The 16386-nt window shown below is 43.2% G+C and overlaps 1 protein-coding gene across 1 annotated transcript; it reads left to right on the forward strand.

Annotated features, from left to right (window-relative positions):
- The first annotated feature begins 3589 nt into the window (after positions 1 to 3589).
- On the forward strand, positions 3590 to 15044 carry NIFK (nucleolar protein interacting with the FHA domain of MKI67). Its single transcript, XM_081050750.1, has 7 exons — positions 3590 to 3785; positions 5573 to 5716; positions 10049 to 10157; positions 11872 to 12080; positions 13306 to 13371; positions 13948 to 14034; positions 14507 to 15044. The coding sequence occupies exons 1-7, from the start codon at positions 3681 to 3683 to the stop codon at positions 14693 to 14695; spliced, it is 909 nt and encodes a 302-aa protein (XP_080906876.1). The 5' UTR covers positions 3590 to 3680; the 3' UTR covers positions 14696 to 15044.
- Positions 15045 to 16386: the final 1342 nt, after the last annotated feature.

Here is a 16386-nt window from a genome sequence, read left to right on the forward strand (position 1 = left end):
GATGAATGGTGTTAGCTTGGTTGATGGAGACACAGATATGGTGGCCACCTGCGTCTGCACATGGGAGGGGAAGGGGAGAGGGCTCAAGAAAGAAACAATGGATTTTGCCAGCACATCTGTCCATCAAAAGGTTCCCCTCCAGCCCTTGCCCTGAAGGCAGAAAACTCAGTTCCTCCACATATATCACTGGTGCTAAAAAGCACTGCCCCAGCGCTGCTGCCCCAGCGCTGGAGCTCAGAGTGAGTAAGTCCATCAGCAATTAAGTCTGTGTGTGGGACCTTAAAGAAGAGTGCTTGGGACTCCAGCAGCCCTCCATCTTACACAGTCACAAACTCCACTGGTTTTCACAGCCAGAAGTTGTGGGGACTTCTCTTCCTGGCACTGGAATCCTGGGCTGAGGTTCCTGGTGTGGGGCTGGGACCCCTCACTCCTCCGGGAGAACCTCTGCAGCTGAGATATCTATCCTGGATTTTCACTGCTACCCGTGAGTTGGGACCAGCCTGTTCCACATCTCCACCCATCCTGCCAATCTCGAGGTGGCTCATTCTGTATGTTCTTAGTTGTAGGACTTCTGTTCAGCTAGTCTTCAGGAGATTCTCAACGATGGTTGTTCTATAATTTATTTGTAATTATGATGTTGTCATGACAGGATGCAAGCACAGCATTTACCTGCCATCTTGACTGGAAATTATAGTGTTTTTAATGTATCTCTTTACATAGCTGTTTTTGTGGTTGTTCTAAGTACTGCATTATCTATACATAACTTATCACTGTCTACTGGTGTCATCATTTTATCAGTTCAAGTGAGGTATGAAAATCTTACTTTCCCTCTCCATTTCCCTGCCCCCATTTATAATTGTTAAATATTTCCTCTAAGCAGAGCCAAGCAGGCTGACTCCAATAGCTTGGCCCACTATCAGGGGCAGTACATTGGATGGCCCACCAGGACCAAGCAGCGTGGTAAGAAGGGAAGAGAACAGGGGAGGGGTACGGTGGACACGGCTGAGCACCCCAGCCCTTCCCAGTGCTCATCTGTGTCCCTTCTCCTGCCAGTGCTCAGGCCCTCCACACAGATCCTTCTCCTCCTCAGGCCCAGCTCAGACATTCAGCACACCCTGCCTCACTTGCTGCTTGCCCAGCGCTGCCACCCACCCCACCTCATAAGCCAGCCACCAGCCCTCACCATGCTGGGCCTCCAGCAGGTGCTCTAACCTATAGGTGGTGATGATGGAACCACAGAAATGACATGCCATCAGAGGGGTAGCATGGGAGGTCATTGGGGGGAAAAGGGAAGGGAAAGACGCATAGTGAGCACACTCAACATTTCACTTGGGAGTGTGTGGAAGTTAGTGCCTGCAGGCATTTTCATTATTACAATGACTGGGGGTAGAGTGCTGGGGGACGAGTGCCAAAGTAGTACACACAGGACAGTCCAGCTTAGTGAAGAACTGTCCCACCCTAGGTGTCAGTAGTCTCCCACCTCTATATGTCAAAACAGAAGCAAGGAAGGGAAGGAGAGAAGGAAGGGAAGAATGAAAGAAGGAAGGAGGAAGAGGAAAAGAAAAGGAAGGACAAACACACGCAGCACTAGCCTGTCACATGGGCATGAGGAAGGCCAACTGCTAGTCTGATTATTAGTCTTGTTGCTGAAACTAAAGAGTGCAAACTCGCCCAGGAGCCCTGAACAAATGTCTCACCCAAACTCTTCTTTATGGATGAGAAACCTGAGGCCCAGCGAGGGGGAGGATTTCCCCCCGACATACGGCCAGGGGCTTATAGGTTTCTGGATGCTCTGACCAGCATGCCACATAAACTCCTGTGACCACCTGCCCAGGTTCCAGAGTGAGCCTCAGACCCTGGGCAGTGAAGCAAAGCAGAATGAGATATTACCCAGCAGCATCACAGCAGAAGTCCCTGGAAGTCACTGTTAACTGAGAATGACCAAGGCACAGAAGGGTGAAAACAAAAGCAGGTCCAGTCCAGGCTGCAGTGAGGATCTGAGGGTTAGACGGTTTGTCCCCATGAAGGGTTGACTTCTGAGGTCTGGTGAAGGACAAGGAGAGGCTGCATAGCATCCTCTCTGAACAGCCAGGAATTCCTCCAGCCCCAACATGACAAGACAGGCATAGGACCAGCGTTTTCCTCAGAAAACCATTTCAGGCTGCACCGATCATGGTAACCATGTTAGTTTTCTAGGGCTGCCATTACAAATTACCAACCCCACAGAGGACAAAAACAGAAACTGGGGTGGAGGGGAGAAGGTGGAGCCAAGAAGGACAATGTCAACTGCGATCGCCTTGAGAGTTTCTCACCTGAGACAGGTCTGAGCTGCCGGAGAGGAGACATTTGGTGTTAGATTCTGAACACTTGGAAAATGCTTTTATTTGCTGATACATGGAGAGGTTCACCCCCCGGCCCCAAGATTTCATCCAGGGAGGAACAGGAATGAGTCCATGAACAGAAGCCATCCCAAGAAAGAATAAAATTGCTCTCTGCTTACATTCTCCTAACAATCCAACCTGTTCATGAAAATAGCTGTCAGACAGCATTTACTAGAAAGAGCTGACCTCAGCTACAGAGTCACAGAAGGCTAGCCCTGAGGGGTGACAGTTGACTTGAGCTGAGGGAGATTGGAGCGAAGGAGGCAAAGGCAGGTGTGGGAAGCAAGTGCCTCCCAGAGGAAGCAGGGCCTCCTTGAACAAGCCCTCCCATACCACTCTACCTTACAGACTTCCCTCCACTCTTCCCGCACAGACACCTGGGCACCAGCCAAACTCGCCCTCATTGGTTCCAGAACACCTGCTGCCACTCTCGCCCAGACCCGCTCTGCTTGGACGATTCCTGTAGTCTCCAGCTCCCAGCTTCCCCTGGAATCCACTCTCCAGCCTTACCAGAGTAGTAGTTGGAAGGGATAAACAGCCACAGCCTTGCTTAAAACCCTCACATCCCCTTGCGTTTACAATAAAAACCAAGCCCTTCTCTCCTCTCATTCACTGAGCTCCACGCACGCTGGTCAGTTCCTTCTTTCCAGCCCTACGGACCCTGCACGCTCTGTCCTCCTGCCTGCACGTGGGCTTCTAGGTCTTCACCCGCCTCTCCTTCCAGCCTTCAGGTCTCAGCTCAAATTCCACCTGTGCTCCTGGAGGCCCTCCTCAGTCACCCAGTGGGCCTCTCCCCGAAGGGGCCCTTTCGTCTCTCCATGGCACCAATGCCACCCTGACCTCCTTTACGCAGCCCCCCTCCAGTCTGGACGTTCCCTAAAGGGCAGCTGCACAGGGATACACAGTAAGGACTCACAGAACAAGTGAAAAAAGGACAAAGAATTAAAGGATGGTTAGCAAGACCTCAAGGTCACGGGTATTGTTGTGGAGTTTATTTTTTAAAACCACCCCCACCACCCTCACCGCCCCTTGAAATTGGCTGGCCACCAAAGCAGGCGTGAACAAGTTACTGTCTGCCACGCTACGCAGGGGGCAGGTGTGAGAGCGAGGCCAAGCGGCGCTCTGCCAGCAGGGGGCGCCGGAGCCCGCCCTCCCCGGGCCCGCCCCGCCCCTGCGCACGGTGCCCCGCCTCGCGTCGCGCCGCGCACGTCCCCCGCCTCCACTTCCGCTTTGGAGGAGCTGTGAGCGCAGCGCTTCCGGAGTTGCCGCGTGGAGCTCCTCTGCTCGGACCGTTTCGGCATGGCGGTGTTTGCAGGCCCGGCGAAGCCGCTCCTGGCCCTGAACCCGCAGGAGGACGCCAAGTTTCACAAGGAGGTGGCTCAGGTTCGCCTGCGCGCGAGCAAGGTGAGCGGCTGCCGCGGGCTGCGTGCAAGGAGGGGCGGCAGAGGAGTCTGGGGAGTCCCCGTGGCGCGCAGTCCCGTGCCGGTCCCCTCCCGGGCGCTCCTCGCCCGCCAGGACCGCCCGACCTCGCGAGCTTGGAGGCCGAGTCCCCGAGGGAGGTTTATGCTGGTCGGGACCCGGCGGCTCTGGCCGTGTTGGCCTGAGGGTCCCTCTGTGGGGCCAAGGTGGGTGACGCAGGCAGAGAGCCGTTCGGGGGTGGCGCTGTCCCCCGCCCTCAGCCCTGGGCTAGCGCTGCCGCTGTGCCCGGCGTCGGGAGGTTTGCCCTGGCGGTGCTTCGCCGAGTTCCAATTGCTGAACGGGCCCCTGACGGCACGTTGTGTTTGCTTTACTTTTTAGCGTGAAATACACCTAAGTTCTCGGTGCAGAAGGCAAGGGCATGCTAATTGAGATGCCGGAAGATTAGTCAACGTTGTGAAGCTTAACAGTTGTCTGGAAATTGTTCTATGGGTGGGTGTGAGTCCACAGTGTCCGTAGAGAATTTCAGTGAGTTTTGAGCCAAACTGATGACAGTTGCCCAAAAGCAAAATCTCAACAAAGACTTGAGACAAGGTGCCCTTGAGTGGCAGTTTGGCAGCTTATTGTCTCCCTTAGCATGAAAGGAGGGGCGGTAAGGCTGGCTGTGTGACATCTGTGGGTGGTGGAGTGGAAGGGGCAGGAGAAGGGCAGAGCGGGGAAACCTGCGGGATTGGACACTAAGTGAACGGGAGAGACGCATGCTGTTACGTTTGTGGGCACAGGGCGGTTAATAACACCTTACAGTACATAGAGGTGGTACTCGGAGAACAGTGAGGGGCTCTGTGGTGCTTTGCTCTGACGCAGTGCGTGTGCCCCAGGAGTCCTGAAAAGGGGGTCGCTCTGACATTACAAGGTAACGTTGTCTTAGAGGCAAGAAGACAGTGGACAGGCTACTTACGGTAAACACTGACTTTTGTCGGGGAAGCTGCAGGCCAAGAATGTGACTTCCCACCGTGGCCCACTTTTAGGAATTTGTATGTTCAGACCATCCTGTGAGGTTAATTTCAGTCTCTGACTTTGTAGGGCCTGCCATGCTGGCTTCCCCTGAGCTTGTCCGGTTTAGTATGTGGCCCCTTTTTCATCCACAACGGTGATCTGAATACCAAATTGCAGGGTACATTTATATGGAGTTCTCCAGCCAGAAGATTTGAAATAATGTGTTAGAATATTTACTTGCAGGGGTGACCAGTTGGCTCAGTGGCTAGAGCATGGTGCTCCTAACACCCAGGTCGCTGGTTCGATTCCCATATAGGCCAGTGAGCTGCGCCCCCCACAACTAGATTGAAAAACAACTTGACATCCTGGAAAAACACAGTTTCCCAATATTCCCCAATTTAAAAAAAAACAAAAGAATTGTTTTTTGGCTACTTGCTTAGCCATTGATTGTACATATAGTTATTGAGCACTTACATTGTGCTGGATGTTGGGCTGAGAAGACCATGGTCCTCATGGGAGATAGATATTAAGCAGCTAATTCTCTGGTTACTGCTCTTGTAAGTGGAAACACAGGTTAGGTTCTTCATCTGTTGTCTTGGACTGAGAGCTAGGGGTTTTGCAAGTTTTGTTGCAATGCGATTTTTTTTTTTATTAGTTTCAGGTGTACAAGACAAGGTAATACTTAGACGTTCATCGTTTATATCCCTCACACTGTGAACCCCCCTCCCCCCGCGATTTTTTTTTTAATTAAAGTATTTACCTGGCTTTTATGTCTTCAGAAACTGAAGCAAGGAAAAGAAACACTTACTCCTGGAGTAATCTATGTGGGCCACCTACCTCCAGCACTTTATGAAACCCAGATCCGAGCATATTTCTCCCAGTTTGGCACCGTTACGAGATTCAGACTGTCCAGAAGTAAAAGGGTAAGACTTTTGTATTGAAGTAGGTTGTTTCATTTTTCAAAATTACATCATCCTTGACAATTTAGAGAGCATATTCACATGTTATTCCTTACCAGACTTCACACCAGGAAGGGGGAGGTGGGTAAGGTTTAGAACCTGAAACAACCACAAAAACAAAATCGGTATTGCTGTAAATGCTTTACTATTAAAGAAAGTAATTGCCCCAGATCCTCAAATTAAATTGACAGTTTTGGTAAATAAATTCTGTTTATTCTTGGCTATTAAGTCAGGTGTACATGAACTTCAGTTTGAGGAGGAGGTTCATACATCATCTTGTATTAGTCTCTGGTGTAGGTATCTCTATAATAGCAAAGGTATGTATAGTGAATAGCTAAGAATCCAGACACGGGGGCCAGACTACCTTGGTTTGAGGCTTCGCTCTACAGGCTACTAGTTGTATGACCTTGGACAAATTATATAACCTCTCCGTGCTTTCATTTTCTGATTTGTAAAATACGAGTAAAATAACACCAGTCTCCTAGTAGTATCCAATCAAAGATTAAACAAGGTAATGAATGGAAGGCTTTTAGAATAATGCCTGCTGCATAGTGTGTATGTTATTGTCATATCATCCCTACCTCCTAATTTAAAAAGGTTTATGTGGTTTGTTTCAGTAATAGAGGAGTGGCCACTTTATTTCCTTCCCGCACACATACACTCTTAATTGATTGCAACCGTAGAGTCCTCTCATTGTTGGAGTGTGTTTTTTCTTGATACAATTTTTGCACTTGAGTTACAACAGGTGAAATTTAAATTTTATATTTGATTTGGCGTGTGAGGGACTAGAATATGTATCCATCACCTGCCAGTTGTCATAAAACCACAGGTATTAAGTTTTGTCAAAGCAACATCTCAACATGAAAGGGGATTTTAAATTTAAAATGCCTTAGTATTTTTCTTATCCGAACCAAAAGAACATTTTCTCTATTCCTCTGTTTTTTTTTTCCATTTGTCTATTTGTAATAGTTAACATATCATGTGGGTAAGATATTTCAAATGCCCTGAAGTCTATAAAAGAATGATTTAGTGAATACTTAGGTATCCACCATTTCCCTTTATCTAATGTCAGCTAGATCTCACACTTGCTTCAGATCTTCGTTCTTTCAGAAATAGGATGTAGGTAGACTTGAGGTCCCTTTTGGAGCTTTCGCCAGGCCTCTGCACATTCTCCCTCTCCCAGGAAACTAGGAGGGAGAGAATGTGCAGAGGTCTGGCCAAATTGTTTTGAAATTTTTACTACATGTATCAATAAACATTATATAATATTATTTGTTTTAAGTTTAAATGTATTATATATTCTATCATTCTGCAACGTCATTCATTGGACAATCTGACTTGAGTTTTACACGTGTAGCTTGGGTCCATCATTGTTACCGATGTGTCCTTGGTTTGAATATACTCAAGTTGGTTTATTTATCTTCCTACTGAACATTAGGTTTTTACAATTTTTCCCTTTTATAGATGAAGCTGCTAGGAACAGTCTTTGTGCAAATGTAGGCAGCCACTTTCTCCAGAATAGTATTTTTAAGACTTTTGACCCCATAAAAAGAAATAAGTTCTACAACAGAAGCCAGCACACATACATGTGTGTGTAAACATAACTGAAGTAAAAGTCACATGAAACACTACTGAACCTTTCTGTTCAATTTTTTAGAAATGCCTTTCTGACCTAGTAATTGATTTTATTGCCCTCTCAAGGCAAACTGAGTTTAAGAAATACTGCTTTATAGCATCCCTTCAGGATCGCTTAGTGTGGAATGGTCGTGGTTTTGGTATCTGCCTTATTTTTAGTGAGGTTTTGTGTCTGTTAGCCATTGGAATTCCCTCTTCTGTCCATTGCCTGTTCATATCTTTTACCCTTTCTTAATATCTTTTTTAAAAACTTTTTTCTGCCATTTGTTGGATGTTGTTTTGTAAATGTTTTTCCATATTGCAACATAGTCATTGTTTACCCTCAGCTTTGTATTTTGAAAATTTTCAAGTCTGAAGAGAAGTAGAAAGGATAATACGATATAATTACAATATAAAATAATACCCCTCACCTGGATTCACCCGTTATTAACATACTGATTTCTTAGTTTCGTGTCCCCATCGCTATAAAAACATACACACTTTTTTGTTTTGTTGAAATTCAAGAAGTAGCAGTCGTAATACTTTAACACTAAATAGTTCATTTTAAAGCTACTAGAAATCAGGACATTCTCCTATGTAACCATAACATAAGAGTCTAGTATGTACTTTCCATCTTCACATATTGTCAATAGTCTCACAAATATCTTTAGCTAACTTTTTTTCTCTCTGCGTTCTGGGATCCAGTTGAAGTGCACGCATTACATTTGGTTGATATAGCTCTTCAACCTATCACAATAGTCTCCGTGCTCTTTTTTTTTTGCTTAAGAATTTTTTTTTAAATTTTTTTGTGACATTGGCTTTTTTATTCGAGCCAGTAGTGTGACAGAAAGCCAGCTTCCTGAGGAGATGCACTAAAATTTTCCATTTCCAGCATTGTTGCGTAGTAAAGTTACCACCTTCCCCAGTTTTGATTATTTGCTTGGCATTTCCAACTTTATGGGATTACTAGGTAAAGGCTTTGGTTTTTGGTTTTTGGACACTCGTATGTATTTTCAAATCACTTTTCAAAGGGTTTATATCAGTTTACAGTGGGGTGCGTTAAGTTGGATTGCACAGTTTCTTCCACTCCACCCTTTGTTCCCTTGCTATCAGAGTTGGGATTGTAAAGTCTCAAACATTTGAAATTTTTATCAAAATTCTCTGTTGGCAGTTCACTAAACTGAGACTCAAAGTTGTGGTGGACATGTCCAAATTGCTAGTTAGTGTGGCACAGCTGGTACTAGAAATGAGCCTCCTGGCTCCAACTCTGTTAAGCCATGAACCTTTTAAGTGATCTCTTATTTCCAGAATCACCAGTTTTAATCTATAACCAAAAATATGTAAGATTATAAAATATTTCTAGTTATTGTGATAATAGTTGGATCTGTAAGGGAGGAAAAAAATGTTTTCCTACTACACTAGTAGTTGGGACCCTGTAATTGGGCTGACAAAAGACAGATTAACCAGCAGACAGAGTATGTTTACACATGGGAGCACTCAGAGATGAATGCTTAGAATGCAAAGGTACTTAGAACTCGTGCTATGTAGCTTCCTTGCAAAGGAACAATACATTTTTAGAGAAGTAACAAGACAGAGGAAAGGGACTTTGATTTTCTAGGGAGGCAAATACATGGGAAACTAATGATAAAGTCTAGTTAGTAAAGTTTGTTACGTAGATTCCTCCAAATTTTGTTTCTGGTAGAGAGAAGAAGGAAGACACCTTTGTAAATGTGTGTTCCTGCTTTTAGGCAAATAGTGGGAGGGCAGAGAGCTTTTCTTATAAATGCTTTCAGTTGCCTTCAACTCAAAGTAATCCTTATGCCAAAGCATATTTGGGGCAGGTGTAGCCTGCCGCCCTGCAGTAACATTTACTGAGTACTGGACAGACGTCGTGTGAGCAGTGTGGATCACTTCATATCTTCATAGCGCCCTATGAGAGTGGTTATTTTATCCCCATTTTATAGAAGGAAAAACTGAGGCTTAAATGTTACTTAGCCAAGTACGTGTCAGAGCCAGGGTCCAAACCTGGACAAGGACTCCAGAACCCATAGCCTTGTTACTGAGATAGGTGAGAAAGGCCACTTTTGTTGTGGTAAGGAGTCGGGAACACAGGGTGGCATTTCAGAGAAATGTTGGCACTGTTCCTCTGCCCCCAACTAGATGACCAGTCACCAGTAAACATGACAATGAGTGCAACATTTTGTTGATTAACGTGGAGACATTGAGGGGTTCATTTCTTTTCAGTTCTTACGTAGAAAATGGGAATTACATTACGTGCATTCCTTGTGAAGCGTGTTCCTGTATCCTGGGTATTATGGATACATGAATAGTATGACTGCCAATGAGATCGGTGACGAGCAAGGGACGTTGGGCCCTACCAGGTTTCCTTTCTACGATGGGGTGTTGTTGGCTCTTGAGTAAATTCCAATGATAGTAGTGTACTTACCATATGTAATCAAAATCCCAGAAATACCTCAAAATCAGTAGCATGTTCAGCCTATTTTGGATCTTTTCTTTTCCCATAACATTCCCCACATTCTGTGAGTTGAAGTTGGAATTAAAGGTGCCATAACGTTACTCGATAATGAGGCTAGTGTACATTTAAATTAATGGCATTTTCGGAGTTTAATGATGCATTAGTTTACTTGTTCTTGTTTTTTGTGATGGATTTTTTAATTGCAGACTGGAAATAGCAGAGGCTATGCTTTCGTGGAGTTTGAATCTGAAGATGTTGCCAAGATAGTTGCTGAAACAATGAACAACTACCTTTTTGGGGAAAGACTCTTGAAGTGTAAGTGCTCTTACATTAGGGTTGCCTGGGTGCTTGGAGTGGCTGTGGTGTGAAGGACAGACTGCGTAGCTGCTTGGACATCCCACTTCATTCTGGGATGCGTCGCTCAGGGAATGGTGCAAAGATTCCAGTGCATTTTCCAGACGATTCTAATTAGAATTTAAATCTCCCAGAGTGAGAGCTGTTTTATGCTGAGATGGAATTGGAACAGGTTACTTTAAGAGTGTGCAGGAAGAGCAGCTAACCCACCTTGATGGGATGTGGAAGGCTTGCCTGAGGGAGTATCAGGTAGACTGGAATCTGAAGATGAAGTACAAGTGAGCCAGGTGTAGGGGAAGGGAGTAAAGGGGGGACAGCAAATGCAAAACCAAAGGTGAATAACAGTGTTTGCTTCTACGGGAATGTGAGGAAAGTAGCAAGAGATGAGGGGAGGTCAGGTTATTGAAGGACTTAAAAATCTGCGAGTTCAGAATATCGATCCTGAGGCCAGTGAGAAACCGTTAAACGTTCTACATAGGATAACATGAAAGGAAAGGAGTCACATTTCAGAGTCAGTCTGAATGACAGCCATAGCTCTTACGCAAGAGAAGCCATGAGGAGTAGAACGACAACCACCAGATAGAAAGTTCATCCTACAGAAAGTGGAGCTGTTGGCTTTGCGTCCCACACCATCCCTGTCTGCATCGCAGCGCCCTTGGGAGGCAGGGTTACGTTTCTGGCCTCCCTGTGCTCGTGGTGGAGTGTGACTGTCCCCGCTGCCCAAGTCACACACATCTGTTCAAGCAGCAATGAGGCTGCCCAAGCAGCATCTCTGTATCTCGGCTCCCATTGCTGTGAAAGAATCCCAGTAGCCTTCCTGAGGCCATGGGTTCACTCACACATTAAAAACATGGCGCTTTCCAGGAGGAAATGGTCTGGATTGCACGTGTAGGATCAATGCCATGTTGTATCTGACTTTTGAAAGGTAACACAGAAGGGTTCTGAATTCTCATATGAGTGAAATGAGCCACTTTTTTTTTTTTAGTGAAAGTAGTTTATTTTGGAGCTGATCCCAGGAAAACACTTGTAGGGAGTGGAGAAGTGAGATAGGAGAAGGAAGTCAATAAAGGTATTGCTTAGGCGACTAGGCTCCATCCTGCTGGGTAACACTCGGAGACAGAATTTTCCCAACTCACAGGCAAGGGAACTGGGGTATCTACCAACTCCCAGTCCACTATTGGTTGAGGGTTGATTCCAGGGGTTTTGGCTTGCCTATCACAGGGGCCTAGTGTGCTTCCACAGCCAAAAAAGGGCCCTGAAGCAGAGAGATGCAGGTAAGCCGCCTTAGTCCAGAGGATATGCACTGGAAAGGGAGAGCTTCAGCAGGTCACAGTCTAAGTAAGGATCCTTTTAGCTTCAGGAACCCCAGAGGCTTGATGCCACTAAGACAGTCCTTTATACTACTCGTCATGTTCACTTATGTATTCCTAGCTTCTAGAACAGGTCTCGGCATACAGTAAGTGGTGAATGCCACCTGGATGAATGTCAAATGATTGTTGACTGTATGACTTTCTTCTGGGTACCTGCTTCATTCATTCTTCAGGCTTCTCCGTGTAAGTGGGAGATACATCATCTTGATAATGATATGGAGAATGACACTGGGGAAATTCTAAATTTAACCTTAAAATCCTCACCCTCCCACTTGGTTGAAAACTTTTTTATTTTTCAAATATAGGTCATACTATACCACCTGAGAAAGTACATGAGGAACTTTTTAGAGAGTGGCATGTTCCATTTAAGCCATCATGTCCAGCAGTGAAACGGTATAATCAAAACCGGACACTTCTTCAAAAGCTACGGATGGAGGAGCGATTTAAAAAGAAAGAAAAATTACTCAGGAAGAGATTAGCTAAGAAAGGAATTGATTATGATTTTCCTTCATTGGTAAATATGCCTTTATAAAATATATTTTTGTCTTTTCTTGGGGGTGGGCTTCGTACTTCACTAGCTGTAACATATTTGTGATTTTATATATGAAGTATCTGGCCCCCTGTTCATCACATACTAGGGTTTGACTAAATTTCTGAAGCATTGCATTGTAGGTTCTTCAAGTTTGTCAGAGCAGATCTAATTATCTCCACTAATATACAAGAGGAAACTCCAGAAAGAGATTAGCTGATTTGCAAAATTTTCATGATCTGTTTTTAGTTATTAAACACCATTTAAGCAAAAACCATAATGCTCGTTCATGGATTGCTATTAAAGGTGTCATTACCAGAATTAAGCGATGTTTGGTTCATTATGTGTTGTCAGTAAACATCAAGACTATAAATTGACCATCCTTATTATGCCATTCTAGTTAAAATATTATTGTGTTCTTTTAAATTTGAAGTATTAAAGTATATATTAGATTTAACCAATAAGTATCAGCTCTGAATTAAATGAGCAGGGGTGGAAATTTAGCAAGCCTATTTACATGAAAATGAGTTCGCACAGATTATCATCAAGTTCTTACATCCTTGCTTGCTGAATCTTCCCTCTCTTTCACGGTAAGGAGAGATGTGTCTTGCTACAAAACAAGAACGTACGTCATTGGGGTGTGGCTAGTAGAGGTGCAGACCATATTTCTTTCCTCGACTAAATCTTAAGGTTGTTTGGTGGTCTTCCATCAACCCAGTCAGCTTATTTCCAAAAAGCTAATTTGTTGGTAAGAAATAGCACCTATCCCCAAGCTTATGGGTCTTTTTACTTTAGCCAGAAACTAGAAGACCGAAACTGGGCCACCCTCCTTTGGCCCAGTTCCGGGTGGTTAATTCTTTGCCCAAATCCCAAACATTGTCTTTAAGAGTGTGTGTCAAAATGGTGTCACAGTCCTTGGGCCCTGCTCCTCTTGTGAGCCATTTAGGAGCTGAAGCAGGATTCTATAGGCCAGCTCCAGGTTTCGGCCTCATTTCAACCTTTGCAGCTTCTGCCCATTCCTTAGGCCCCTCTTCTGGTTTTGCCCTGTACATAAGATCGTTCACTGTATTTGTGGATTTTGCTTTTTAAATTGGAATGCTCTGTCACTTAGGGAGGATTTGCTGATAATATGTGTAAGGATCTAACGGTGAATTTAAAAAATGTAACTATGTGAGACTGCCAGTGTATAACTTCTTTATGTTTCCTTAAGATTTTACATAAAGAGGAAAAAAGCAATGCATCAAACAGTGATCTTCAGAAATCTACAAAAAGCCAGGTAAAACTTTTCTTTATATTACGTGCCAGGTGTTAGGGAAAGATAAATGGAAAATACAGGTAACCCCCATATTAGGGTCCTAAAAATGCCATGTTATGCAAATCAGTGTTATACAAAATAAAGAACTAATACAAAAAAGGGGGTTAGTTTCCAAAAATTAAAAGAACATACTATTATATTTTTATAATTAAGAGAAATCTCTTCATTAAAGCAATTTTCACCAAAAGTATAATAACATTAAATAATGTTTTCTTCATTATTACTACTAAGCTTTTATAACGTTCCGTGTTCGGGGATTTCCCTAATTCTGCTTGAGATATTTTTTGCTCTTAAAAGCTCTCTTTACATTCCATGTTGTTCAACGATTTCTCTAATTCTCAAACCATGTTAGAATGAAACCCTGTTAGAGTGAAACTGTGTTCTAGGATGCGGTGTTGTTACGAGGGTTTCCCCAATTCTTGAACTGTGTTAGAATGAAACCGTGTTACAGAAGTGCTGTGTGTTACCTGTATATTCAAGACTACTATAGCTGATATATATACACAGATGGGTGAAGTCTCTTAAAATTTGTTGAAGGCTTTACTTAAAAAGAAGAAGAAGACGAAGAAGACGAAGAAGGTTTCAGTTGCTCCTAACACTCCTGAGAAGACTGTGGATAGCCAGGTAAAATGTCTTCACTATTCTGGGAATCAGATATTATAATTTGAAAAAGGAAAAGCAGTTTCTGCTACTGTCACTTTGTTAAAATTTCAAACTGAATCTTGTGACTTTAGCAGATACAATGATCTTATTAGCAAAAGTTACCATTGTGAGTTTATTGCAGTTTTTACCTCTTAAGCAAAGTGAGTCAGTAAGGAGAAACAAGGCCACTATTTTTATTAATATAAGATTAGAGTTTTCTGCCTCATACCCTATAATGGAGCATATTATATTCCAATTAATTGTGACTTTTCATACGAAGTTTATTAGGCACCTAATAACCTCTTCATTACATGCAGTTGTATCAACATAAGATGGAAATGGGTCAAAATAACACGGCACAACTTGTAAAAATAGAAGGGAGGTTGGGGGGGGGGGTGTCATCCCTCATAACTTCCCACATTTATTATTATAATCTTTTACTTGTTCAATCCAGGGCCCCACACCAGTTTGTACACCAACATTTTTGGAGAAAAGAAAATCTGAAGTGGCCGAAATGAAAGATGATGATAAAGATACTGAAATAGTTTTCAAACAGCCTTTATCGGGCATGAAAGAAGAAACAAAAGAGACTGAAACACCTAAACATCCAAGGAAAAAAAGACGAAGAAAAAATAATCAGTGATTGTCAATGTATTGCATACAATACTTCTGGAAAATGTGATTTTATTATGAGGGCTGATTTTGTATGTAACCAACAGTTGAATGCAATTGTTGACAAGATTATCTGAAGACACACTTCACGTCAGTAAGGAAAGCAACCAGAGATTTTGCCTTGCTCCACGCTGAATCCATACCAGCTTGCAGTAGCCAGGCTCACGCTCTCTTTGTCCCAGTGTCTTTTAGTTTTCTTTACAGATCTCATAGATGTCTGTAGTTACTCTGCCCGGATGGAAGGGTCACCATTAACTGCAGGTTAAAGTACTAAACTGCAGTCTTTGCTGTTACCATTAAATAAAGAAAATAAAATCTTGCTTGACCGTCTGTAAGGTTCTCTGTGTTAGGCCGCGCACATTTAACCTGTAAGACAGCAGAATGTTGAAACTGGAAGTTAAATGGAAAATGAGAAAGCAGTTTAAGTATTAATACAGATTCATTTATGTGTATATGATTGTTTTACTAATGTTAGTTTTTGGTAAGCTATAATGGATTAATAACCACCATTTTGTATCCGTGTTGTCAATATGGAATTGTATTTCATGACTCAAGCAGTGACCAACAAATAAGCATTTTCTGCAGTTTATTTGTATGCAAGTGGGACTTAGTGTCTTGAAGTAAAATGGTAGGTTTTCACCTTCTCAACTTTTTAAGTTTCTGATTCCCTAGAAATGTGCTTTATTATTAGCTAATCCAGATTTCATTAAAAACTGACACCAAACATTTTTTTCATACAATATTTGTTAAATCTTTAATACAGTACTAGACTAGATGTTTTGATAACAATATGCGAAACAATTGGCTTTAAGTGTATACAAAGCATATTTTACCTCCGGAATAGTACCTGATACATAGAATATGTTCAGTGTGTATTTGTTGAATAATAGAACTGCCTCCCTTTTTGAACCACCTACCTCTCAACTTTGTGAATCTGGATGTTTCTCTGGTTTGCAGGAAAAGATCAGGTAAGCACATATATATATAGCAGGACATGCTGAATATTTCCCCTTCCCAGCCTGTCAACCCCAACCCCACCCCACGTGAGCGTGGGACCGTTCATCATCACTTAATGTGTAAGGAATTTTTTAATATACTGTGGAGCTGGGAAGGGGTCATCCCATCTTTAGCATATGGCTGTGGATAGTTTTTATAAGATACAGAATTGAAATTGTGATTATGAATATTTTCTTGTGGACTAGATTTGTGTCTTCAGAAAATTCAGGGTGGAATGGGTTTGATTTTCAGATTTATAGGGAAAAAAATCAGATTGGCATTGAATGGAAGCTGGCTGAATCAATAAAATAAATGTTTCCAGTAATATGGAGCAGGTAAGGTGATAAAGGGGTACAATTTTAAGTTATATGATCAGCGTGACCACAACTACATAAAAATTGGTGTTTTTAATGGCAAAATAAACACCAAAATGTGGAAACTTTAGTTTGTGTTGTAATGTAATCAGAACAAAACGCTGTAAAGGAAAAAAGAAATTTACAGACAGGTCCAGTTGGAGCCAGACACTTCACAAGCTGCATGCTTGCCATAACATGGGAAGGCAAGTGGATAAATGCCTGACCCTGCAAAATGAGGCTTTCTGTCAGCATCATTTGGAACAGTGTGGCTATGTCCACGCAGCCGGATCACAGACTGATGGTACGAGAC

This window comes from Rhinolophus hipposideros (assembly GCF_964194185.1).
Source record: "Rhinolophus hipposideros genome assembly, chromosome: 6".
NCBI lineage: Eukaryota > Metazoa > Chordata > Mammalia > Chiroptera > Rhinolophidae > Rhinolophus > Rhinolophus hipposideros.

Coding starts and splice junctions, on each gene's coding strand:
- NIFK (XM_081050750.1), top strand. CDS start 3,681: ATGGCGGTGTTTGCAGGCCCGGCGAAGCCGCTCCTGGCCCTGAACCCG. Junction 12,081..13,305: donor ATTATGATTTTCCTTCATTG/GTAAATATGCCT, acceptor TGTTTCCTTAAG/ATTTTACATAAAGAGGAAAA. Junction 14,035..14,506: donor AGAAGACTGTGGATAGCCAG/GTAAAATGTCTT, acceptor TGTTCAATCCAG/GGCCCCACACCAGTTTGTAC.